This window comes from Chanos chanos, chromosome 16, assembly GCF_902362185.1.
Source record: "Chanos chanos chromosome 16, fChaCha1.1, whole genome shotgun sequence".
Taxonomy (NCBI): domain Eukaryota; kingdom Metazoa; phylum Chordata; class Actinopteri; order Gonorynchiformes; family Chanidae; genus Chanos; species Chanos chanos.
Window position 1 is genome coordinate 5,170,914 of NC_044510.1, and position 27,810 is coordinate 5,198,723.

Below are 27,810 nucleotides of genomic sequence, written 5' to 3' on the forward strand. Positions count from 1 at the left end.
GTGTGTGTGTGTGTGTGTGTGTGTGTACTGACCAAGCTGCAGAATGTTGTGTCGTAACCAAAACCACGTCAGGCCTGTTTCTCAGAGTCGGACTTGCGTCACAGTCTCTGTTCTCAGATTTTTAATCTTTCAAGCGAAGCGCTGAAATTTTAAAAGGAAATTTTCCGAACATTTCGTTTCATCACCACGGTCAGTATCTTGCTCTTTGGAGCCTTTTTTTTTTTTTTTTCCCCTTTACGGGTTCATTATTTGGAAATCTTTGGCATGAGCAACTCGAATGAAGCGCTTACGTACATATTCAGCTGTGGTCTGTCACCAGCAAACACTGACAGTGCTTTCATCAAACAACAAAGCCGTTTTTTTTTTTTCTTCTTCTTCTTCTCTCTCTCTCTCTCTCTCTTTTTTTTTTTTTTTTTTTAATTCCCTCTGTCCTCTTGTGCACCCGTTTTGATGGTCTTTTAAGTTCAAACTGAATTATTCAGGCACTGTTTAGTTTGTCTAGAACTTTCTCATCAAACTTAAAACGTCCCTGAGAGCTTCCGCTGCCTCAGGCTGTCATCCCGGTGTCAGACCTCCAGTTTTTACCTCTAATCATGTTTAAGTGTGTGTCTCCGTACATGCGTGTAGGCTGTGTCAGCCTTTTTGTGTTTTTTTTTTTAAAAACAACCCACAGAAACAGTTGTGGCATCCTAGTGTGTGCATATGTGTGTGTGTGTGTGTGTGTGTGTGTGTGTGTGTGTGTGTCAGTTTCACGCAAACCCCCCACCCCTTTTTTTTTTTTTTTGCGAGGAGAATGGTAACGCCGACTCATTTGTGTGACCGCGCCTTCAAGAGAACATACCGTGTGTGTCTCAGTGTGTGTGGCATTCAGTGTGATGGAGGGGGACATTTTTGTTGGGTAGCCACCCCCTTTCCCCTAAACCAAATCTGCTTTTGGTCCACATTTCTCACACACACACACACACGCCCACACACACAGTCCCCCTAACAGAAGCATTAATGCATTGCACTCTACCTGCTTTTGCATGTCGCCTCATCACTGACGGGGCCCGATGCTTGTCTGCCAGTGGCTGTCACCACCACCACACCACCCCCCCCCCCCCAGCTTTAAGTTGCTGTTTCTTTTTCTTCACCATATCCTTTTTTTAGAGTTCATTTTTACAGGGTGTTTTTTTCCAGCTGTCTCTTTGGTTCCTCTTTACCATGAAGACTTTTTGTGATTAAGGTGAAATGATCTTGTTCTGGGTATTCAGGCCCAGTGTAAGCCTCAGTTCCCGCTAATGATGATACTATGCTGCTATATTTATGTGTTAACACACACACATATATATATATATAAAGCATAATATATTTATGTGTGTGTGTGTAAAAATACTCATATACCCACATGTGCATGCAAGTGTATCCTTATCATACAATGCAAATCACTTCTAAAACAGATGAAGTTGCTTCTCAGTGGATCTGAATGAACCTGGACTTCGATATGATTTTCATGCCGATTTGTCCATTTATATAACACCCCCGCCCCCGACTGTCCCATCCTATCCCATGTCATCCTATCCCAATATCCCCACCCAACCCCCAGCTGAACGGATTTTGAGCAAGTTGGGCTGTGACATTCGCCATTTCTCTCGTTCTGCCATTAATCGCTTCAGACCACAACAGTTTAAGCCTTTGTTTGTCTTCTGTAAAGACAAGCTGCAGATACCCCCCCCCCCCCCCCTCCCCCCAAGAATAGAAACGGTTTTATAATCCTGACGGTGCAGGCGGGCAGACCCGTAGCTGCTCAGATATTTTTAAAACCGTTTCCTTCTACGTCATTCCAATATTGATTTTTCAGTGACTTTTAAAGCAGCAGTAACAGATTAATAGTGTTTTATTACCAAGTTTTCCGCTTGGCATGCCGCGTGTCGAGTGATTAATGAACAGCAAAGTTTTGCGTCCGTTTCCTGTTATGGATTTGTCCTTTTCTGCATGGGTTTTAATCTGCGTTCATTAACAAGTTAGGCAAAAAGAAAAAAAAAAAAGAGTTGTTTACATCTGTCTGTACAGTCTGTACATGTGTTTTGTGTTTGTAAACGTCTAAAGAGAAACAGACAACGGCTGTTCGTCTAGAGGAACGTCCAGCGAAGAAGAGTTGTGTGTGTGTGTGTGTGTGTGTTTTAATGTCCGCGCTCCTCCTGATACTGTACGGCATTGATATCTGATCAAATGCCACGAGGCTGTGGGCTCTTTGATCTTGACCACACACTGGTCTGGTATGTAAAACACAGGGTTCCTGATGAGCATCGCACTTTTCATCGCCTCGCTGAGCGTCAGCTGTCGCTTCAAACAAAGCAAATCCCCTCTCTCTCTCTCCCTCTCTCTCTCCCTCTCTCTCCCTCTCTCTCTCTCTCTCTCCCTCTCTCTCTCTCCCTCTCTCTCATCTCTCTCTCTCTCTCTCTCATCTCTCTGTGGCCAGGTCGTGCATTCATCTTTATCCATCCCCTTATTTACACCCCAACCCCACCTCATTGTCATTTAACCCCCCCACCCCCAAACCGCACACACACGGACACACAACCACACACACGCACACGCACATACACGTACGTCTACACGGAGAATTAAGTCGACAGTCTCGTTTTAACGGAATCAACAGCAGTGAAAGGTGTTTAGCACTGTGTGTCTCTTTGTCGAGTATGTGTGTGTGTGTGTATTCTGGTGTCTTATCAGCGAGTAACATGTCTAACAGAGCAGCCTCTGATCCTTCCTGTTTTTATTTGCAGAGTTCAACTTTTGCACAGCCTTTTTTTTTTTCGTCTCCTAATTTGTGAATATTTAAAAAGCCCTTATCGCGACCTGTTGACATTCTTCTGGCGGCCCACACATATAAAAATCGGGCCGAACATCTTCCATCAGCGTTTAGGAACTCCCAAGCTTTTCCCAGCGGCTGACGCAGATGGAAATTCTCCGGTGCGGAGATGCCGTCGGTTTTGAACTACGCTCACGTGGTGCAGAATCACGGCAGTCAAGAGGGAGAAGACAAACCACTCTCTCGAGGTTAAGGAGTCTTAAAATACACAGGTTTGCGCTCCGATCGGTCAGACGCGTCTGGAAGTAAGCGCTTTTGAATTTGCGCAGCGTTACAACTCTGTAGGAAATGTTAAAAAAAAAAAGGAAAAAAAAAAAAAAGAAGACAGGCTCTTAAGATCATCTGTCTTTCTTTGGAGAGCATTGTTCATACACTGCCTTAAGCAAACTCTACCTGACTCTGAAACATTCAGACTGTACGCGTGGTGTGTAAAAGGACCCACAAAACAGCGCAAGTCATGTCAGTTCCTTTTCTCTCCTTCAGAAAAGACAGAAAAAGAAAAGAAAAAACATATGTCAGTTGTCAAAACTGTGCATCATCATTTTTACTTCATTCAAAAAGTTGCAAGTAGACAGATGAGATCAAATAGTAATTGTGCCCAAATTTTTTTTTTTTCCCCTCCAAGCCACAGAAAGCCATAATTGGAGACGAAACTGAGGGACGTTTTTGTTTAGGTTTGGTTTTTGTTTTTTTTGTTTTGTCTTTAAACTGTTCTGTTGATGCTGTGCTTAATTTTTGATGTAAAAGTGTTGAATGAGGCCCAAACAGGCTCAGTGTGTGACTCTGCTCCGCCGTGTGCCAGCAATCTCATTTCCTGCTTAAATAAATACACTTCTCAACCTCTGTCAACAGATCTTTGATCTCTGCTTTCCTCTGTCTTTGTCTCTCTTTCTTTCTAATAGACTCTCTCTCTCTCTCTCTCTCTCTCTCTCTCTCTCTCTCTCTCTCTCTCTTTCTCTCTCTCTCATACACACACTTGCACACTTTTGCTCTGTCTGTCTCTCTGTCTGTGTTTCTCCCTTTCACGTGGCTTTTCTCTGTCCTGGACGCTGTACAGGTTTTTTCAGCACTCGGACCTAAGAGTTGGTTTGAGCGTAGAGGGGGAAAAAAATGTGTCTCTAAACAACGGACATTTTCTCTAAAGAACAGACATTGAGCCGTTACCACTGTGCCTCTTTACCCCATGTTTCTGTTTCCTTATTCCCCGCTGTTGTCATTAGAACTGTTTTATGACATACAAGTGGTGTGTTTTTCAAAAACACTCCAGTCAGGGGCGGTTTTTCCTCCTCCTCCTCCTCCTCCTCCTCCACCTCGTCTGTGAGAATGCTGGGAAATAGAACAGGGAGACCAAAGGCCACTGAGCGTGTGCACTGGCACTCCGGAGACTTCCGTGAGTGTGAGTTCACTGGTGCTTTCTCATCACCACTTTGTTCTCACTTCCTGTTTGGTGTGTCATCCACCTCCCCCCAGTGACTTCCTGTCTCCACGTCCATGCTTTCGGAGTTCACGCGCCCAAAAAACACACACACACACGCGAGCACACACACACACACACACACACACACAGGAGCACAGCTTTGTTTGGCTCTGCTTGTCAGAGCCACCACGTGGTCTTACCGTCACCTGTACCTTTTTTTCCCTTAAAATAACGTTTCTGTTACGCAGAGGAAGGTTATATTACATTGATAGGTCGTCTGTAGAAGTTTCAGTTTCATTACTTGGGCTTTAAACCCACCTTTTATACAGAGAAGATAAAATGATCTTTTCTATCGTTAACAAGCATCGTTTCCCGTGCGTGTGTGGATGTCGATTATGTTTTCGCTAAACTCAAATGGAACTTTCGCGTGTTAACCTCCAGTCTTTGCTAAGGTTCTCTCTCGGAAATGCACGGTTTAAGCTTCTGACATACCCGGCTGATCATGAAAAGGTCCACTTAAACGTCCAGTTTGTGATTGACCTCATACTTAAGAAAGGCATGGTTAAAAAAAAAAAAAGTACAGTTTGAATTTGTCGTCGGGTCGTTAGGGAGTACGCTTGGCAGTAAGGAGAGTGTATTGGGTGAAATGTGACAGTTACAGGCCTTCCTGCACTGTGCTCAGGCTGGCCCATGTGACCTGGCTGCTGTAGACCCAGTGCTCTGTGTGTGTCTGTATGTGATGTGTGGGGATATTACCGGTATGTCCCTCCCGTGTTTGCTCACTGTGTAATTTTAGCTCTTGATTATCCGTGCAGAAATTTGATAAGAGAATGCAGAACTGCGTGGCATGTCTGTCTGTGTGTGTGTGTGTGTGTGTGTGTGTGTGTGTGCGTACGTGTGTGCACGCACGTGCCTAACAAAGTTTTCTTGGCCCCCTGTAACTCCCAGAGGGAACACATCACATCCTCACTGATCATGCCGTTACTCTCCTTCGGCTTGACTCAACTTAACCAAAAGACCAAACTGCTGGAAGTTTTTCTCAGTCACAGACATCTACAGGGCATCTGTGTCTGTGTGTGTGTGTGTCTCAGTCACAGACATCTACAGGGCATCTGTGCCCATGTGAGTCCGTGTCTGTCTATCTCAGTCACAGACATCTACAGGGCATCTGTGTCCATGTGAGTCCGTGTCTGTCTATCTCAGTCACAGACATCTACAGGGCATCTGTGTCTGTGTGTGTGTGTCTCAGATGCTTTGTGGAGCATAGGACTGTCAGTAGCACAGGGATATGTCACTTAGCACTCAGAGAGGAGAGAGTGATGGGGAAAACCTTAATGTGCGATGTCCTCTTCATTGACAGAAACGAGAGAGAGAGAGAGAGAGAGAGAGAGAGAGTGGGTTGTTGAAGGAGAGATGTAGCCTCTACCAGTAATGTTTCGTCACCGCTTACTGAAGGAGACTGCTCAGGAAACAGTAGCTCTGATGAAGGATGTGGTTTGCACCGCGATGTTGGGGTTTATTAGTTGGTTCTACCCATCCTGTCAACTTTTACTCAAACGAGAGAGAAATGAGAGAAGAAAGAAAAGAGACGGAGATGTGACAGAGGATCGCCTGACAGCTGACATCTGCCTCTCCTCCTCTCTCTCTCTCTCTCTTTCTGTGGGGTGTTTTGGATCGGAGCGAAACTCTGGATAACTCGGTCATTTTCCCAAAAATATTTCTCTCTCTTACTCACATACACACACATACCTCCTGTAATTGTTTAGTTGTCCTGTGTGTTTTTTGTGGCACCTTCTCCATCCCGCTCTTCTGTACTCCCCTCTTTTCTCATCTCTCTCTCTCTCTCTCTCTCCCCTTCCTCTCATCTCTCCCCTCGCTTTCCTTGTGATGTTTCTGGTCCTTCTCCTCTTTTCTCTCTTTGCGCGTTCTCTCTCCTCCGTTGGCTGTTTAGATGGCAGAGAGCGGAGCTTTCCGTCGCTGGCTCTGATAACTCAGCCGTGATGTCAACCTCATAAACTCAGTAGCATGGAAGGGCAGATCAGTCAGGAGCCAGAATGGCTTAACTGTACACCAGACTCAGAGACTCAGAGCCAGCGAGAGAGGGAAGAACTAGAGGGCTGGAGGGAGGGATGTGCTACCTGAGAGAGAGAGAGAGAGAGAGAGAGAGAGAGAGAGAGAAAGAGAAGGATGAAAGTAGAGAGAAGATGAAAAATCTGTGAAAGGAAGAGAATGTGATGGGAAGAGAGAGTGAGAGAGAAGGAGAAAGTGAGAGGAGAAGTTAAGAGAATCAGACAGAGAGCATCTTTTCTAATGTGGTAATCCCTGTGTGGGTTGACTGGGGAAGCTTGTTAAAGTGGCCCTGTAAAGCAGGGATTAGAACTGCTCAAGGCTTCTTGATCACAGTCAGCGGATAAACACACATCTACACACACACACACACACACGCCCTGTAGATTAGTGTCTCATTATCTCTGCTTACAGGTTTAGACACCTGCAGAGTCAGCATCAAATCCTGCTCATTCTCGCTATCTCAACATCACACCTAAAAGAAAAAAAAAAAAACCCATGGTTTCACGAAAGCTTTGATATGTTAAAAACAAGTCCTGATCTCATATATATATATGCATATGCATATACACACACACACATATATATATATATGTATTCCTCTCTCTGTGTGTATGTTGCAAGGCAGTTTAAATGGCAGTTTAGTTTTGCTGAAATGCATTTGACAAGGCAGTTGTTATCCTCAACTAGTGAACGCTGGGGTCTCGGGGTCTCAGACCCCCCCCCCAAAAAACTCCCTGTTTCTTTTCTTTTCTCTTTCATAGGCCTTTTAAAACAGCTTTAATTAAAGTATAGGTCAAAATGTTATCCACAGTGTTCTGAGAGATGATCTGGAGATGGGTTTTCGTGGTGTTTGTTTGTTTGTTTATGCCCCCTCCCTATAACCACTTCATCTTTTTCCAAATCATTTGTCCTCCTCACTTCTGTTGTTGGAAGTATCTGACTTGATCTTAGCCAACACTGAAATGGAAGCTAGTTCCTGTGAGACTTGCCGTGTGGCAGGGAGTGTGTTGTCCTTTAGGAAATCAACCCTTCTCTTTCCTCAAAGGGGTATCAGTTAAAACTATGAGTCACCCTGCCAAATTTGGACTCCTTTTCTCTCTACTCGAGAGGTCTACTTCCTTACAACATATACAGACAGAGAATATGTTTTTATCTCAACTGAATCAGGGCTATTTTTAATTCACACATTCTGGAATATAATTTTGATGGGCAAGTGATTTTTTTTTTTTTTTTGGGGGGGGGGCATTTTGGTAGGGATGTTATTACAGATTGTCATCTTACCTGTGTTTTCGGTCTGAAATCTGAGATAAATATCAAAGGAAAGTGTGGTCTACCATCAGATAATGCTTTAGATTCCTGAGAAACGGGAAGTAGTTTTTCGCAGTAAATCTTCGCAGGCGATACACACTTTCAGTACACGAGCGTGTCGGTTGACAATGGGAAGAGGAAAAAGAACTTTTCTGATGTCGGGAAAATAGCTGACAAAATAGAATTCCGAATTCCCGCCACTGACCTCGTTTAAATAAACTTCATTTGGGGGACTGATTAAAAGAAAATGCAGTTCAGTCTCAATTTTTCCATCATCGTGTACCTTTTTTTAAACGACGGCTTTGTATGAGCCTTGTTGTTCCAGGTCCTTTTCACTTAGTTTGGGAAGAAATAACACCCCAAGGCACCAGTGGCTGGCTTTGTGTACGCACGTGCTTTACCCGAATGCTCCTTTAAACGCGGCACAAATACACTCCCATCCCCTAAGGCTGTGAAGGCAAAATTAAACTCCACGACAATTTTACCTGTTCCAAGAAACCCACAAGCCGTCTGATGTTCTGCTCATACAATACCGCCACTGTTTACAGAAGTGCACCAGACCTGCAGGTCAAATGAAGTTTGGTGATAAGTGTTGTCCAACAAGGTTTGTAAGTTATTTAGTGAACGTCGTGTATCGCTTAGCAACCATGGCTAGCGCTTTGGCAGCGGAATGAATGCGAATAAGAAACTAGGTGTTCGGGAAAATATTTCTTCATCACCCTCAGTGTTCCCGGTTGGGTTACGCGCCATTGAGTCGCTATGAGCTTGACGTAGTGCTCAAATTAACTATGACTTTCCAACTCTAAGTGTGTGATTACAACTTGGTTTCTTTAAAGACTGTGTCTTCGGTAATTGCAGCAATTTGCGTTAGCTGAACGACCTGACCCGACTGTTCCGCCGGGAACGGTGGAATAATTAAACACGGTTACTCTCAGAATTGATTGAAGCGGGGAACCTAGGAGAGCGAGCGCTGTGTGTGTGTGTGTGTGTAATGTCTCTTGATGAAACTCCCTTGGGTGTAAACTCTATTAATTACGCTTTTAAATCTAATGTCTCCTGTGTACAAGTCGGATGTATCAACCTCACTGTTTCAAGATAGCCCGCAACCTTAGAAACAACGTTAAAATGTTATTTAAAACAAAAAAAATGTAAAAACAAAAACACCAAATTCTGTGACCGTTCACTTTAAATAACTGTAAGAATGACTAGGACGTTTAAACACTCCTTTCAAACTAGCATGCCAGAAAGATTGCAGAATACTGGCTTGTAACCGTGACAACACATCTCGGCTATGATAAAATGACGTCTTCAGAGATTTATGTTGCCGTTTAATAACACTAATAAATGCTATTTCTGGTGAAACTAGCATGCTCAGCCGGTTTTGATTGTGTCTCTATTGTGTCTCTGACTTGTTTGAGCTGAGTGTTCCACTGTTTCTGTTCAGCACTAAAAACGGTCACATTTTAACCTCGCTGGGGCATTGTTGGTTTTGTATAGCACGCTCCACAGAGACTAATGTGTCTGTTTTTCAATGCTCATACACTCTGGCTTGGTTGAGTTGAGGCAGATGGTCCAGTCTAAAGGGAGGGGGGGTGGTGGCCAGCTCTCTGTGTGGCAAATACACTAAAGCTTTGTGTTAATTACAGCCAGTGTAGAACGGGTCGTTAGTGTCAGAGTGAACTGGACTCATCTGTAGACTGTCCACTCCCCTACGGCACCGAGTTAAGGATCGCCAGTCGCATCCCATCCCCCTCCACGTCTGCATGACTAGCACTGTCTGTGTGTGTGTGTGTGTGTGTGTGTGTGTGTGTAATATCTAGTGTATAGTCTGTGTTGAATGTTGAATATCTGTGGTTGTGTCTGTCCAAGCGTGTCCTCAGTACAAGACACTTGCACACAAACACACACACACACACACACACATTTCCCACACCCTCTCCTCTCCGCTCTCGTGCTCTCGGGCTCCAAAGAGTGCCTGGCACTGACGAACACGCTCCCTGCTTTGTGAGGAGGATTCAGTGGTAGTGAAGAGAGACCCTGTTTTTGGTGCGTTCCAGTTCTCTGATAGTGAACTGGCACTGTGAGGCATCCCCTTTATCAAAACAAGTATGGGCGTAGTGTTCAGACCGTATCACCAGTCTGTGCCCCCTCACTCAAACCCTATCAGTGTTCCACAGCAGTGTTTCACACCACTACTCTTAATCTCAGGATTTGGACGCTTTGTGTGTGTGTGTGTGTGTGTGTGTAACAGAAGATGGTGAGGTCCATTATTGGAGAAGAAAAAAAAAAAAAAAACTGGAGTTTAGAGAAGCTTTGTCGTTTGCTTCCCAGATTAATTGACACTCTAGGATAATCCACAGTCTCGATTCATGACAATCCTCCGTTGACTGTGCTAACAGCACAGACACGTGGTGCAGCCCCCCCCCCCCGAAAGACAGACACACACACACACACACACACACATCAAATACTGAAAGAATGAGTGCTCTCCTCTCTCCCTCTCCCTTTCTCTCTGATGAAGTTAGTAAGTACACTCCCGTCAGAGTAATAGAGACGTAGTTATAGCAGACAGTCATATTATATTAACTGCAGCGTGAGATCCTTGGGATCATCTAACCGTGTTAGCATGCCTCTGTCTGTCTTATGCTTCTGTCTCATCTGGCTCACTAAGCCGCAGTGATATTCTTTCAGCGCTGGGCGACAGCAGCGGAGCATAATGGGAATTGTAGTAATGTGGATCCAGGGCATCTGTAGGCACTGTCTGATCTGAGAAGTGAAGTGGAATTTGTTGGACAGGGAGCCAGTGGCAGCTGCATTGGAGATTATCTCTTAGACGTTACCAACACAGAAAGACACTGCTGCCACTATAGAGCTTACTGCCAGATTAAAAACTGGGGGTGGAGAGGTTGGGGGGGGGGGGGGGTAGATAGTTTGGTTTCCAACAGTTTTACCGGCCGTTTTGCAATAAAATGACCAGAAAGCCGTTAAATAAATTTGTCTCCTGTCAGACTTGTGCCTGGTCACAAGCTAATGCTGTTTAATTACTGAACTCAAACAGGAAAAATTGTCAGTAAACATCAGTTTGAAAAGGCCAATATGTTGCAGATATTAACAAATCCTCAAACTGCTCTGGACATAGTGTTCATGCGTGTTTCAATTCTTTCTCCATTTCCATCTGCAGTCAAATGTTTATGAGTGAATGTGTATCTTTTACACGTGTTTTGATGACAACTGAACAATGGCAGGATCAGTAGGCCATTTAAAAAACAATAATGAAAATAAGAAAAATAAAAACAACGAACAGGAGAGAGACGACGATATGGAAATACAGGTCTGACACAAAGTGAAGTTAGTCAGAGAGGCTTGTTCTGTCAGCAGATCCGCTTTTTTCTGATGTTTGTATTTCATTTCACACGGCTGATGGGTGATGATTGTCTAGAACAGGATGTTTGGTACATAAAAAAAAAACAAAACAGGCCTGTTATATTATTAAGTTGCCCTCTTATTGTGCTGGTGCCCCCCCCCCCCCCCCCCTTCATTTATGTTTCTCAGACTTTCCATGCAGCAACCAATGATCTACTCATCATGAACAATTCAGCTTATATAAGAACATTGATTGGCTACTTTATTACAGCTCTTAAAACTAACTGGCCTTCTCTTCAGGTTAACAGAATAATTCTCGTCAGATTCCTGTCATTCTTAGCACTGTGGGGAGGGGGTCCATCCTAATGGAATGTCCACACAATGCAAACAGATGGACACCAACATGTTTCATCAGATTTGAGATGTAGTAAAGTAAAGTATTGGCGGACGCCATATCTGAGGCCGAATGATCGTGGAAGAAGGAGAAAGTCCGACAGATGGAGAGGAGGAATGCGGTGTCCCCACAAACGAGCGTTAAATGAGTTCAAACAAACGGCAAGAACGAAGGAGTCGTGGCAGCGTGGATTTATTTGTCTGTAACAGTTTTGCAGACGGTCTCTCTCATTTGTCATGTCGGTTTTCCGAGAAGTTCTTTAGAGAGAGAGAGGGAGGGAGAGAGAGAGAGTTGGGAGAGAGAGAGAGAGAGACAGTGAACGTTCATGGCCAGCCAAAAAGTCGTCCTCCTTCTCCCTGTTTTGTTTTCAGGGTTTGCGTTTGCAGTTGAAACAACATCACAGGTTTGGCGTTATCTTTCGACCGCCGGCGTAAGATTTAGCGCGATGCCAGACCCTTTTTTAAAACGAACGCTGTTAATCTAAGTAAACAGTTCTCCTCAAACCCCCACACTGAACCTTAATCTCTTCATGCAGTCTGAGCTAACGACAGCAGCAGCTGCTAACAGAGCCCGATTGGGACTAAACCTCATACAAAACAGTCTTTCTTCTGCCTCACAATTTGCTCTTACGGCATGTCAAGGGTTCCTTGATAATTGCTCATTTTTTTAAAGGGGGGGGGGGGCGGGGCTGTACAGATGATTGTTACTAGAATGTGTATATTCTGTAAGAAAGCTAGTTTTGCTAAAGTCCGTATAAGTGGTGTCGTAACTGGTGCTTTGAATCATTTGCTGCTCCCCCAGTTATTACAAGGCGAGGCCTTTTACAGTAACGAGGACGTGAACCGCTGAAGTGTAAAAAGGTCAATGTACATGTGTTTTTCTTGTAAAGCCCAGGCACTGATATCCAAGGGTCACTCCCTTCAGCTGCGTTAGAATTGTTCATGTGTGACTTTTTTTTTTTTTTTTTTGTCTGTGCAGTTATTCTTGTCGTTTTAATGTTTTTAAACATACAGACGGCCTTATCAATCACTGGCCTTGTGCTGGTCTCTAGCCCTGGAACGATTAGCAGACGTGTCTAATTCAAAATCACCCTGTCGTACTGTCCCCAGAGCTCCCTTACAGCAGATTGGAAATGGCTGGAAAGAGCAGATAGTGTAGCTGACTCGGCATTCAGCCAAACAGCAAACAATGTAGAGGTATTACCATATCACTGATAGCAATATTAAATTCTCTCTTATCTTCTGGAATGATCTCTCTGATCTTCTAAAGGGGGAGGGGGGGTTGACAGGTCTTTTTTTTTTTTTTTTCTTGATTGCATAAAACTGATTTGCATACCCCGTCGTGGGTGGCTCTGCAAGCTACTGAGTCAGGGCTAGGAAAACCTGTAAACCTTGACATTTCTGTTTGCCACAAAAACACAACCTCTGCACGTTTGCCTCTCCTCTCAGCCTTTGCTTCATTCAGGTTTCTGTGAACTTTCGACAGCACCGGTCTGAAGATAATGAAATGAAAGAGTAGGCCGGGCGGTGATGTCATAAAGGTTGCCACGGTTGCCAACGGAACGTTCGACTCCATTGGGAATCGGTGCCAAACTTTTGGCTCCTAGCAACAGCGCTTATTTCCTGCGGGGTCTTAGCAGGCCATCTCCTTCAGTTTGGATGCTTCTCAGCCCGGCTGTGCTTTCTCAGTGACAGCTGGCAGCCTGCATGCTCCACAGAGTTAGTATATCAGGGCTTCAGAGAGTGTTCTGGGCCGCAAACAGCTGTGGGCCAAATTAAAAGACTTCATCCGTTTTTTGTTTTTTGGGTTTTTTTTTTTTTTTTTTTCCTTCTTTTTTTTTCTTTCTTCTTTAGTGAAGGGGAATAGTTTTTCTTTTCTTTTTTTTTTTCCCAGCCAGGCGACCGATATGTCTTTTTCCATTTCAGGCTCGATTACTGGCATGGAGGAAGATCATCATTTTTGGCATGTGGGGGGGGGGTTTTAGTTTGTTTGTTTGTTTGTGTGTTTCCCACTGCTTGGTTCTCTGCTAGCGGGGGCCTTTTCTTTATTTCTCAGTGGGTTTCACGTACGTAGACGTGTGCATTGCAGGAGCGAGACAGAAACCCCAAGCTCTGCAAAGAATAGCTCACACAGTAGAGGCACCTTAACCACACGCCCACGGAATGGGTACGATGTTCATTCAGTCTTAATATGTTGTTCCTTTCTGAATTTCCTCTTTCAGTGCGAAAAGTTTGGTTATCCAAATTAGTCTTGGCTAAGTTTAGTTGGGGTTAGTCACTGTCATCTTCACAGAAATAACGTGGTACAAATAAGGGGGGGGGGGGGGGGGTTGGCTTTTGACCTTTTGATGTAAATGATGTAAAGACGTCTAAAGCACCCTCTGGTTGAGTCTAGCTTGGTCACCGCTCGTTTTTCTCTGTGCGTAATTGATGCGTATCTGTTTGATTGATGATGGCGGGGAACAGTTTGAGTCGTGTTGCTGCCTTTGGGTTGGAGCGGCAGCGGCAGTGGAAACGCTGTGGAAACGCTCAGAACGCTGCCTGAGCTCCACTGTGTGTTAAATATACATCAGGGGAACACGTCCACAACAGCTATGAGCTGTGTGACAATCAATAATCTCCACTGGCAGGAAAAAAAAAAACTCACTGTCTCTCTCTCTCTCTCTCTCTGCTTATTTTAATTCTTTCTCTCTCAGTCTTTCTGTGCCCCCGATCCCCTCCCTTTCCCCTGCTTACTGTAATTCTCTCTCTCTATCTCACCCCCCCCCCCCCCCCCCCCCCCCCCCCCCCCCCCCGCTTAATTCTTGCTCTCGCTTTTCTTTGCTTCTCTCTCTCTCTCTCTCTCTCTCTCTGTCTGCTGCAGTGCAGTACAAAACCAGTCATCTGAGCATTGCAGCCTGAGCCCTGCCACATCACACAGTGCTGTACACCTACTGAAAATGACTCGCTCTGGATGCCGTGGCTTGTCTCTTTATAGCAGAGAGGGAAAAAAAAACATGCACACACACACACAGTCAGGAAAAAAAAGTAACCTTTGACAGCAAAAGCTTAGTGTGAGAGCGCTGATTGCCTTTGATTCGGCTCTGAATGACAAAAAGAATAGGAATGGGGTAGACATGAAATGTGGGGTTTAGGGATGTCGTGCATGTTGATTTCAGCTCGAGAAAGACTTTCATTCTGAGGCAGATCTCAGTATGGGATCGTGTAAAGGAATGAGGTTTCTGACGCCACTGAAAGGATGAGAACTGTACCGTACGGGGCCACAGCGACGTAGTTTATTTTAACGTTGGTGATTTCACCGAAAAAATCCCTACTGCAGGGAAAACACCAAGCACTGTGGTTTGGTTTTGTTCTTCATTTTCGTGTACAATTGTCTTTTTTTTTTTTTCCCCTGGCTTATTTCAGCTCCATCGTTAATTGTGTTTTTGTCAGTGGCTCACCTTCGCCATGTTGGAAGCGTATCCGTCCCTCTACGGGCTCCAGCTAACCCAACAGCTCTTCGCGCAGGAAGGATGTCACATGCTCTGTTTCCTCCTTTACACTTTTTTTTTCTCTCTCTCTCTCGCTCTATTCATAAAAAAATCTTGTGTCGTTCCCATTATACTCAAATGGTAATGGAATAGGAAAATTCTCACCGCGGCCAAACAAACCGTAGTGGGTATACAGCCCGGGACTGATTAGCGCAGTTGGTTTGGGTCTGTTTGATGGCGGTGAAGCTTTAAACTTTTTTTTTTAGACGTGTGAAGTTTTCTTTTGAGACGGAACGCTTCGTCCTAAAATAGAGTAGCGGCATCAAATCATCGCTGTCTTCCCATCAACACCACCCTCTTAAGGTTCAGATTCAGTCATGCATGTCAAAAAAGTTTTACAGGATAGGTGTAAAAAAAAAAAAAAAGTAAATAAATAAAAAATAAAAGCTATTTTATACTATGCTCGATACAAAAAGTTAGCCCTGCAACTTTGGGAGATTCATTCTTGTCTGCGTCTTTATGTTGCCAATATAGCTACAGCTAGTGTTCAACTCAAGACCATGTTAAATGGTCATGAGCCGGATGGCTCTGCTTCAGTCCCCCAAGCTTCGGATTTTCACAACAGAGCACCGTTGCCTCGGCGACCCCATTTATCAGTGTAAGCTGAGAAGCTTTTGTAAACTCAACAACAGGGATGAATAAATAATGTTGACGTTATAAGATGTTCCCTGTGACAAAGAATCTTTTAGGAAACCAGTCAACATCTGTAAGATGGCTGATGTGACCAACAGTGCCGTCCATTACAAATGAGGAGGGAAAACAGAATATCGAAGTTTTTCTCTCTCTCACTCTCTCTCTCTCTCTCTCTCATGTGTGGGTTTCGGATGGTGGGTATATTCTAGTGAAAGGCAGAGAGCTAAACATGACTCGGTTAAATTTTGCGCGATCCAGAACATCGAGGGTTTCGTCTGCTTCATACGCCATTTCACCCATAAAGCCCAGTGCAGACATTTGCATAAACATGTGTTTGTCATTCCGTGGGACGGTACCTGTGTGAGTCACTTACTTCCACTGAAGACTCCACAAAGACGTTTAAGTGTTGCGCACATTCTCGCATTTAACAATGATGCGCAGAGAGAGAGAGGGAAGAGAGAGTGAGAGTGATGTCGCCAGCCAGCCTGCATGTGTGCAGCTCACAGTAACAGTCAGACCGCCCTCTCAACTAACACATATACACACACACACACACACACACACACACACACACACACACACACATACCTTCCTCACACCTACTCTGAGACACACCGGTACAAATCCGTGACAGTCTCGCACTAATGAAGTGTCTTAGCAAGTTTGTATTTTTCCCCCACACAAATTCGCGTTGTTAGTCTCGCGGCATAGTCACGGTTTTTCGAAGCGAAGATTCAGTAAAGGGGACAGATGAGTCTCTGACCTCTGACCTATTAGATTCTACGAAATGGGTTTTGTTCCTGCCTACGCTTATTGAACACGGTGTATTCTGCCTACTGTACTTGCCAATTGTACCATAATTTGACATGTTAAATCTCATAGCTTTGAACTGACAAGTCATGAATAAGCTAATTAATCTCTCCTTTAACATCTGATCTGATTTGCAGCCCTAATAAAGTTCTTCTCAAATCCTCTGGGGGGGAAAAAAAAAAAAAAAAAAAAAGCTCTTATGTCTGTGTGTACTTAAGGCTCGAATCATTTCTTGCTGTTCTAAGCCATGTGTGTTCTCTCTCTGCAGGTATTAAATGAAGAATGCGACCAGAACTGGTACAAAGCAGAGATGAACGGTAGAGATGGTTTTATTCCCAAGAACTACATCGAGATGAAAGCACATCCGTAAGTAACCTGCTTCACGCGGCCCTCAAACCCTAACTTAAACCTCCTTTCACACCAAAACACACGATAACAAACGCGGAGGCCAGCGTCTTTCACCCTTACCTCAGCGAGCCTTTCTGGGGACTGCACTCTAAACTGAAAAAGACGACTGAGTGTGTTTACCGCCAGTTACAACCTCACAGGCCAATAGAGCGCCCGGTCCTTAATTAACATCTTCACACGTTCGCACTTGACCCCCGTTTAGCACGCCCGTGCGCCGTCAGGTTGGCCGAGGTCAGCGGTAACGTTAGACTCAGACGCGGTCATTGACCCCCCCCAGCATCAGAATTTGACCCCTAATCTGTGGGAACTGCCTGGCTGTCTGGGTGTCGTGATTTAGCTGAAGCAGAGCTGTTACGCGTGGCACCTCCGCTAGGTTCCTCAGCACTGCCGGCGAACATCGTTCTAATGACATTTAGAGGAGAGAGTGGAGTTGAAAGAAGGGACAGAGAGGAGATCCACTCCTAATGTAAAACAGGACTCCATCTTAGTGTTTACATTATGGGCAGAGTTAAGAGACTTACTTCAATTCTCTTTTGGCAGAGACAAATGTGTTTTAATGATAGAGGAGGGAAAAGGAGCTCAGAGATGTTCGTGATTACTGTGCGTGGATACTTCTTTTTGGTAAATATCTTTTAAGTGGAAAATTTGGCGGTCTGTCCCGAATGGAGAGAGCAGGAAGCGTGTCAGAATTTGTTCAGTCATGTTCTAGTTAAAACGATGGGGTCTAACCTGCTATACATTCCACAGTTTATTTTATGTCTGTGTCGTTGCTTTCTCTCACTCTGTCTCTCTCTGTCTCTCCAACACACATATATGCAGACATGTCTCAGATGTGCAGATTTGTTCATTTTCATATGGAGAGACTGTGCTCTTTCAGTTTTGTAGGTTTTTTGTTGTTGTTGTTTTTTGGGCTTTTTTTTTTTTTTTTTTAATTTTGGGGCATTTTGGTCCGTCGCATGAGATCTGTTGCCTCCTCCTGATTACGAAACGTGAGATGTTTCAGCAGTTCTTTAGAGCACCAGGCTTAGTCCCTAAAGTTCCCTGTTCTCCTCCCTCCCTCTTTCTCTGTCACCTCTCTCTCTCTCTCTCTCTCTCTCTCTCTCTCTCTCTCTCTCTTCCTCTGTCTCTCTCTCTCTCATCCTGTGGGGCCTTGCCTTTTAGACCTAATGGAATATTGACCCCATTGCGTCACGGGGTAAGACAGGGGAAGACCTCATCACAGAGATGAGCGGATGGAAGCTGGTTCCACACCACACCCTACCTTCACTCTGTGTTTATGTCTGTCTGCCTGGACCCCAACGGCAAACGTTGGCCGTTGGCGTAGAAGCACCCTCTGAAACCCTACCGCCTCATTCCCAGAAGCCCAAGGCCAAGCGGTGATCAGAGAGCACCCGTGCTCCTCAGGGCAGGGAGGTGTCCCTTATCTGGGAACGGAATGGAAATGTGTGTTCACGCTGTCAGAGAGAGAGAGAGAGAGAGAGAGAGAGAGAGAGAGAGAGATGCTTGTCAGGGTTTGGCACAGCGTCGGGCGTTGGAGGGGGTGGGCGGGGGAGGGCCCAGACAGGCGGCGGTCAGAGTGGAATTTGCCCCGTGGTGATGGACAGCCGCTTCCTTGTCGAACGGTTTTGTTTAATTGTCTGGACTGACGCTAATACCCCTCCCACATCAAAGGGAGAAAGGGATAGAGAAAAAAAAGGACAGGACGGTCTTAACCCCATCACGGGACAGACAGTATTTTCTGTTCCAGCCACGAAGTGGTTTTTTTTTTGTTTTTTTTTTAAATTCATTCAGGCGTCTCTATTGGAGTCAGTCAGTGTTCCTGGCATACTCACAGCATACTGTTACACTCCAGACAATATTGCTACAGTCCAGCCAATAAGCCACACACAGACGGTGTGTGAGTGTCTGTGCCCAGACGAGGCACAGGTCTCCAGGGAGAACTTTGGCTTTTGTTCCCCAGCCTCCAGTAACACACTGGAACCACATAGGAACCCACGAACCTCCTGTAGCTTCAACTCTACCACACATCCACCCAGCCCTGTCTGTGATTCTTACCTGGGCCAAGAGCAGGGGGCTTCCTTGTTACTTAACCCTGCTTACCAGGGTCCTCTGGTTCACAGAACCAGTGTGTAGATTCCCTAGAGTGTGAGAGCTGCTCACTGCTTTGCCTTGTTTGGTTCCATCACAGACCAGTATTCAGAATGGTCTCTGTCTACTGCAAGACCAGTGCTTAATGTGTGTGTGTGTGTGTGTCCCTGTTTCTTTTTCAATTAAAAAAAACCCTCTGGACTTTGTGTCCCATGCTGTATGCAAAAGAATGACAAAAACCTGATATGAGGTCATATTACGAGCCACAGTTCGGAAGCTGTAGCTCAGCGAACATTAGATTAAACGAGAGCCTGAGTGTGACGTGTGTTTCCGTGCCGACGTTAATTGCTGTCCCAGCACTTTTATCAGACAGGGAACTGTCCCCTAGGCTGGCATCGTCCCCCCCCCCCCCCCCCCCGCCCCCCCTCGCCTTGCCCCGCCCCGGCCAGCCCGCCCGCCCAGCTGGAGACACAAATGCAAAGAGGGGGATTACGTCTCGGTTAGGACATTACTGATTTACACATTTATGCAAATGAGAGCACACGGCCTCCTCCTCCTCAGTGCGTCTGTTTAATCATTAAACTCTGCTTCTCTCCCATACACACACACACACACACACACAGACGCACACGTCTCTGTATATTGTATTATTAGATATGTCTGTATTATGTAGACCTGCGTTTCCACGGTGAATAGTGCTGTAGTCGTGTGTATTTGTGACTGTGCTGAGGCTCATGAGGTTCTATCCCCCCCCCCCTCCCCCATGCGTTCTCCTCACTGGGTGTGCAGTCGTTCCCCGGTTTCTATGTCTCAGTGCCCGAGTTCCCTCTCACTCGTTTCAGAGATCAACGGCCGGTCGAATTCTGATGGGATGCGGTTATCGTTCAGCAGCGTGTTGACACTATTTTCTGTCCAGTGCTCAGTCTGTCTTTTCTGATTTAACCTCTTTCTGATAAGCAGCAGTGCCCAGAAAACCAAATTTGGAAGAAAAAAAAAAATACTAAAACACAGCTGCCAACTCCCATTATCGTTATCCTTTTTAAATCGGCTGTGTGTGCGCGTGTGCGTGTGTGCATGCGCGCGCGTGTGTGTGTGTTTCTCATGAACATATATGTCCACTGTTACTCTCCTGTCGTGCTGCAGTGCTGATCATTTTGCTGTTATGTAATAATCGGGTACAGTCTGTGTCTGCTGTTACAGTTTTATTGTCATACGCAGCCATGCGCTGTGTTGGTTGGTATTTTCTTCATAAATCAGTCATTTGATCTTAAGAGATTAAAACAAACAGGAAACAGCATCATATGTATAACATGTTCACCAAAACCATATGAAAATGTTGATATTTGATGTTCATATTGCCCAGCCATCGTCCTGTGTGTCTTTAAGGCTGACTGGTATGTGTGTGTGTGTGTGTCTGTGTCTGTGTGTCTGTGTGTGTGTGTGTGTGTGTGTGTGTGTGTGTGTGTGTGCAGGTGGTTTTATGGGAAGATCCCCAGGGCCAGGGCTGAGGAGATTTTGAATAAACAGAGACACGACGGCGCTTTTCTCATCAGAGAGAGCGAGAGCACGCCAGGAGACTTCTCCCTCTCCGTCAAGTAAGTCACCACGCTCCTGACCAACCAGCCAATAGCTCTCGCTCACCCACTGTGTCTCTGTCTGTCTGTCTGTCTTATCCCAGAGCTCCAGACTAACTTTTTCCACTGGCCGCGCTGGTGCGACCAACGTTCTCAGCTGGTCGCACCAGCACGTGATTTGGTCTCCTCGCACATTTCGCCCTACTGCTTTTCGCTCTGGGGGCATGCTGGCAAAAACAGCAAGCCTGTCACCTAGATCAAAAGTTCAAGGGCTTACATTGTAAGTCTACAGTGGTCCGTTTGCCCCGACGAGAGCCGTCGAGAGAGCTTGTCTCTACCGCTCTGGCCCCGACAACGTTCGTGTAATAAGTAAACAGCAACCCGTGTTGATGTAGACACAAACGATTGTCCATACATCTTTTAATCGTATACATGTTTTCATGCTACATGAAGCCTTCAGCCTCTGCCGTGTTGGTCAGAGTCTTTTTTTGGTACTCCGGCCTCTCTGGAGAAACGTCTTGTAACAAACACATCACACGCTGAACCGATTGGTTCTCGCGTGGTTCTCATTTGCCTAATGATCATCATGCACGCGCAGGAATATGACCACGTGACATTATAACTCGCACACTCTCAAAAGATGGTCGCAGTCTCGAGCCCTGGTCTTATCTTTCTGTCTGTTTTTTTTTTTTTTCTCACATACACCCAGTCAATTCACATCTGTCAGGGACTTTTACCTCTTCTTTTTTTTCCTACCAGAATCTCGTCTTCCTCAGATCCTCTCTCTCTCTCATTCTCACTCTCTCTCTCTCACTCACTCTCTCTCTCTCTCTCTCTCTCTCTCTCTCTCTCACTCTCTCTTTCTCACTCTCACTCTCACTCTCACTCTCTCTCTCTCTCTCTCTCTCTCTCTCTCACACACATACACACACACACACACACACACACACACAGCTCTGCTCTTTTCCCTGCGTCTGCGATCTCTGCACCCTCAGCTTCAACTCCTACGCCACGTCAGTCCTTATCAAAAACTTTAACTCCATGTAGAGCCTAATCTTCCTTTCTCCTTTCCTCAGAAATATTGTTTTGACCATGCCGTGATGAGCATTATGTTTGTTAAGGCTTGTCATGCACTTGTCTTAAGTCAGGATTTACTTACATTCCAGTGGCTGTAGCGAAAGTGCTGCCCCCTAGTGGTTTGCTGTCCTGTTGTCAATTGCGCTAAATCAACTTGCTGACATGACTGTGTTGAAGCCCTGATTTCCACCCCCAGACCCCCCCCCCCCCCCCCCCACCACCACCACCTCTTTTTCTTCTGTTTCCCAAGAGAACAGAGCTGATTTAGTCATTTGCATTTCCTCTTTGTCTGGTTTGTTCTCAAGTCATGACCCAAACTGGGTTTGCAGTGCTCAGGTCGATCCGTAAATTCACTCACACTCATTTGTCTAAATGCTTTTACCCCAATCCCGCGTTTCTTCTGTCTCTGGGATAAACTGGTCCTCTCCCTACGGTGTGTGTGTGTGTGTGTGTGTGTGTGTGTATGAGAGAGAGACAGATTTAGAGAGAGAGAATGAGAGAGAAGAATGTTCGCTGTTTTGTGTGTGACCTGTCGCACTATTATTATACAGATCTGTCTTCTTCATGCCATGGAATGTACATGTTGTAATGTGTTGTGAGGTGGCTAATGTTTAGTGTTAGATTTGTTTCAGACTTGGAGGTGTATGTTGTCTTACTGTAAGAGCCCTCCCTTGTTTGTGTTTAGTCTTAAAATGGGAACTTCTGAAGTGAGAGGTCAGGCCCTCAGAGAAAATGTTCTGTGTGTTTTATCAGTGAGAACTAAAAGCTCCGTTTTGTCTCTCCATCTTTCTCTCTCTCTGCTCTCTACACTTTTCCTCCCTCCCTCTCTCTCCCTCTCTCCCTTTCTCCCTCTCTCTCTCCCTTTCTCTCTCCCTCTCGCTCTCTCTCTCCCTCTCTCTGTCTCCCTCTCTCCCTCTCTCTCTCTCCCTCTCTCTCTCTCTCTCTCTATCCCTCTCTCTCTCTCTCTCTTTAGGTTTGGGAACGATGTGCAGCATTTTAAGGTGCTGCGTGATGGAGCGGGGAAGTATTTTCTCTGGGTGGTGAAGTTTAATTCTCTAAATGAACTGGTGGACTACCATCGTCTGACCTCAGTGTCACGAAGTCAACACATCCTTTTACGAGACATTGAGCAGGTGCTTCAGAGCTGCCAGCACACACACACATGCATGCACACACACACACATACACATACACACACACACATGCACTCTTACATTTCTGTGCACACACACTCACATTCACATGCATACACGTATGCACACATACACACGCATGCACACACTTTCACATTCACATGCATACACGTATGCACACATACACATGCATGCACACACACTCACATTCACATGCATACACACATGCACACATACACACGCATGCACACACACTCACATTCACATGCATACACATATGCACGCATGCACACACACTCACTCGTGAACTCAGATAGCAGCCAATCAGGGTGGAAACTTCTGCATCTCTGTTTTAATTGAAAATCTGTGAGTGTGGTTATAAATAATTCATTTCTGCTTTCTCTCTCTCTCTCTTTCTCTCTCTCTCTCTCTCACTCATTCTCTCGTTCTCTTGCATTCTTTCTATCCCTACAGCATCCCACCTATGTGCAGGCACTCTTTGACTTTGACCCACAGGAGGACGGAGAGCTGGGTTTCCGACGCGGAGATTTCATCCAGGTCCTCGACAACTCTGACCCCAACTGGTGGAAAGGGGCGTGTCACAGCCAAACGGGCATGTTCCCACGCAACTACGTCACGCCCGTCAACCGGAACATGTAAAGCGGGGACACGCACAGAAACACACACACTGACACAAACACACACACACACACGCACACGCGCACACACACGCACCTACAGCCGCTTAAATCCTTAGACGTCTTCTGAAACTGAGAAAAAGAGCAGAAATCTGAGAAGAGAAAAAAAAACAAAAAAAAAACAACCTCTACATAAAGAATACAAAGTGGGCCAAGCAGCTGTCTTATCCTGAGAATCTCTTGTCATCCTCTGAAACACTTTCAGCCAGAACCTAACCTCCTGTTAGCGTAAACGAGTTCAGGAGAATTCTGAGCATAGAGCAACAAAATTAACTTAAAAACCACAGTCACCGATCTGTGTTCTCCTCTCCGATCTGTCTATTTGTTTGTTTGTTTGTTTTCTTTTCTGTCTTGGCCGCATGTTGTAATCACTGAAAAAAAAAAAAAAATCAATAATAGTAAACCTTAACGCTGTTTTATGGTTAAAGAATAAAAAGAAAAAAAACTAAAATAAATTAAAAATATATAAATAAAATAGAAAAAAAGGTCTAAAAAAATGTACCAAAAAAAAAAAAAAGACAGCTGTTGCTAACTACAAATACTGGTATCCCAGTCCATCATCACAGACCTGTGAGTGTTCTACATCAGCCATTGGTTTTGTAAAGAGATCACCTATAAAGAAAATCCATTTTAAAGAATATATATTATATTTGTATTTGTTTGTCTGTTTTGACTCTTCAACACATGTTTTTTGTTTTTGTTTTTTTTTTCTCTTCCATTTGTAAATTATGTTTCGAAACAGTTTTTTTTGGGGGGGGGGGGGGGGGGGGTACAGAGAAAACAGAATAGGGCTTAATTGGGTGGTTTGATTTTTTTTTTTTTGTTGAACGACATCCAAGTTAGCTCAGAGTATAAGTAAAGACGTGATATTTAAAGAGCATTGTTTATTCCATTCAAATCAACCTTTGGTTCTTTTTTTTTTGTTGTTGTTGTTGTTGTTTTTTAACTGAAAGACGAGTGAATTTGTCGAACTAGACGATGTTTGTTTGTTTATTTGTTTGTTTGTTTTGTTTTGTTTTGTTTTGTATGGGGTTTTCCAGGAGGGTTTTTTGTTTGTTTGTTCTGTTAGGCAGTTACAGTGGACAAAGCCAGTGGAGTCATAGATCATAGCAAAATCTTTTTTCAATGTGAATCCATACTCGAGGCCAGCCACCATTGTAAGCCAATGTCTTTAATGGAGCCATTTTGTTCCTCTTTGGCCGAGAATGTAGCCGACTATATAATCCGTACACATTGATATGAGGGAAGCAGAATTGCAAATCTGAACCACAGAAAAAAAAAACTGCACAAGATTTCACATATGAGTTTTTAGTGATGTCAAACATCATATTATACCATTAACATATATATATATATATAAACATACGTATATATATATATATATATATATATGAAATATGGAAACTACTGTATATTCTCATACACACACACACAAACACAGGAGACTACAGTTTTTTTTTTTCCTGAACATTCAAAGGTGATTTGAACATTTTGTGTGTTTTGTGTTTGCCAGTCCTAGGCAGAGAGAAGAAGAAAAAAAAACCCAGTGTGAGGAAGCAATGAGAAAGAGAGATAGTGAGTGTGTGTATATGAAAACGTTGTTTTCTGTTTTTGGTTTTGACTTTTATTTTTCAGTCTCATTCAGTGTGTCGTTAGGCGCTTTCTTTCTCGCCTCGTGCGTTGTGTATTCGCCCTTGTGCGTCGTCCGTTTGGTTTTTGTTTGTTTCGTTTGCTTGTTGTTTGTTCATTTGTTCTCTCTGGACAGTGCCTTTCTCTCTCTCTCTCTCTCCCTCTCTCCCTCCCGCTCTCTCTCTCTCTCTCTCTCTCTCTTTTGTGTTCAATAATCTGACCTGCTGCTGATTTTTTTGCATATTGCAGTGAGAGATCACAAACATTACTCCAGCTTCTTCAACCACTGACGCCCCCCCCCCCCCTCCACCCCCACACATCACAGCCCATCCTCAACCTATTTAAACCTCTCTCTCTCTCTCACCCTTTCCCCCACCCTCTTCCATACCCAGTGTTTTTTTGGTTTTTTTTTTTTTTTTTTTTTTGCTATTCTTGTTTATTTGTCTGTTTTTTGTTTTGTTTTGTGTTTTTGGTTTTTTTTTGTTTTTTGTTTTATGACTTTTTTTTTTTTTTTTTAAATTTGCGGGGGTTTTTTTGTTTTCAAATTAATAAAATGAAATTGTAAAAAAGAAAATGACGTAAGCGAGTTTTTGTTTTTTTGTTTTTTTTTTAACAGTTAGTTTGTCTTTAAAGTGTAAACAGCACTTAGACAGTCATTTATAGTTGCTGACTGGTTAGAATAATGAATGCGCTCTGAAGAACATTTTCCCCCCCTGAGTGTTTGAACACACAAAAGTCTGTCTCACTCATCAAAAACATCAAAAACAAAAATACAAGTGTTGTCTCCAAACCCTTTGACTCTTGTAGCTCTACTTCTGTAGATTTGACTTTAACAGTATATTATGTCTATTTATACCAGTAAGTCAATTAGTTTATTAGTTTTAAGTCAATTCCAACACCAGCTAAACAGGCATGCACGGACAATAATAAAGACCAAATCTTTTTTTTTTTCCCCCCCAATTCCCATCATTCACTTCATGCCGTTTGAATTTGCAGTGGCTTTCAGAGTCTTTATCTATCTGGTTTTTTTTCTCTCTCTTCTGACTGAGCTGTAATCCCTGAGGCTGCGTGTTTGTCCTCGTTTTTCGGGTCTCTGTATGATGAGTTGAGTGAAGATGGTGAGGACAGCTGGGCGCTCCCTGTCTTGCCTTTGGGCTCTGTGGTGCAGACTCTGAGTCTGTTGTTTAGAGTAAACTCAAACCTCACGTTAATCACGGTCTGGTGAACGGCCTGCTCTGCACACACGTTTAAGAATCATTATTAATGTTATTAATATTAATCATTATATAATATTAATCATCATTATTAATCATTTTTCTTTTAATAGGCAAAAATGTATGTGTGTGTGTGTATATATACACACACACACGCACACACACACACACATATATATATATATATATATATATAATGTCCTACTACAGTACTGAAACCTGTTTACATTGGAAATCACACTTCAGTTGAAGAATAAAGTTTACTGTCCCTCACTTTACAGCCAGTGTTTAGACAGGCTGACGAAGACTATGTCCTCACACTGGGAATTGATTGTAAACACATGTGGCTATCCGGTGCTGGTCTAGCTGGCACATCCTGCTTTAGAGACAGAGTGAATACTAATTTAGTCATATTCAGCTTAAATAGTAAAAACGTGGTATAAAATGGGAAATATTCACACACCCGCCTCCACATCCAGATGTGTGGTTGGGGGGGGGGGGGGGGGTTGTCGTGGGTGGGTGAGGGGTCATATGTAGGCCAATTTACTCTGTTAAGTTTGAAGCACCACTCTGAGCCTGAAGCAGAGAACTGTAGGTTTCGATAGTAGGTCAATGACATCCTCCTGACGCGTTCAACAACCTTTTGGGTGTTCCAAAACCCCGAGGGAAGACACAAAAGGTAAATACCACAAGTTCACATCAGTCTGTGGTTTGTGTGTGGTGAAGGTAGATTTACATAAAAAGAAAGAAAAAAAAAAAAAGACTAACTGTAGAAGCTTACACCATAATGTCATAAGTGTTTCACAGAATACATTGACCTTTGTGGTCTTTGTCCTTCTTTTGCTGTGAGGTGACGGTCTAACAAGAGGCTGAGGGGTAAAACAGATGTGTGTCATGTTTAGTGCAGGCATAGCTGCTCAGAGCAAGATAATAATGCATTAAAAAACAATTCAAAGAGGCAAAGGCAATGATGGTTTTTGGCCTTTGACGCAACACTGACTCAGCCCCCAAGCTTCTGCTTATGCTTTTTGGTGACGTTGTGTAAAAAAAAAAAAAAAAGACCAGGCCGTCTAAGACTCATGGCTTAATCTGTTCTAATGAGCTTTTACTGACAGACACACAAATAACGACCTTGTATCCTCCCCTCGCCGGTTCTGTCATTCAGCGTTCAGCGTCGCCAATCTACTGATCACCGGTCACACTTCACCATCGTTGTCTATACCTGTTTGTGTTTGCTCATTGGGTTTGTTCCACCCCTTTTCTAATTAACTTGTTTGTATAAATATCACATCCCTAACTCTCACTCTTTGCAAAGTCTTTACTAAGACCTAGCAATGTCTGTTTGATACAACGTACCTGTTTCCTTTGTACGTGGTCCTTGCGTTTTTTCCTGCTATCTTGTTCTCCTTCAATACAACCCCACCCGCACCTGCATCCAGCCTCTTATGAACTTCGTGATACACATAAGGAATTAAACTAATAAAACGGCTCTCACCTATTGCCAGATGCTTCCATTTACAGAGGCTATGGACGCCTGAAATGTCTCCATAACCAAAACGTACCCAACCTGTATTTTCAAAACATGCATTAGAATTATATTTACATAGCCCC

At 44.1% G+C, this 27,810-nt stretch overlaps 1 protein-coding gene across 1 annotated transcript in view; it reads left to right on the top strand.

Annotated features, from left to right (window-relative positions):
- The window catches only part of grb2b (growth factor receptor-bound protein 2b), a 32,850-nt gene extending 9,056 nt beyond the window's left edge, over nucleotides 1-23,794 (top strand). Inside the window, exons 3-6 of the mRNA XM_030793464.1 lie at nucleotides 16,647-16,744; nucleotides 20,347-20,469; nucleotides 22,499-22,658; nucleotides 23,133-23,794. Of these exons, the coding sequence (XP_030649324.1) occupies nucleotides 16,647-16,744; nucleotides 20,347-20,469; nucleotides 22,499-22,658; nucleotides 23,133-23,318 (567 nt within the window). The 3' untranslated portion in view covers nucleotides 23,319-23,794. The remainder of the gene's footprint in view (nucleotides 1-16,646; nucleotides 16,745-20,346; nucleotides 20,470-22,498; nucleotides 22,659-23,132) is intronic.
- Nucleotides 23,795-27,810: the final 4,016 nt, after the last annotated feature.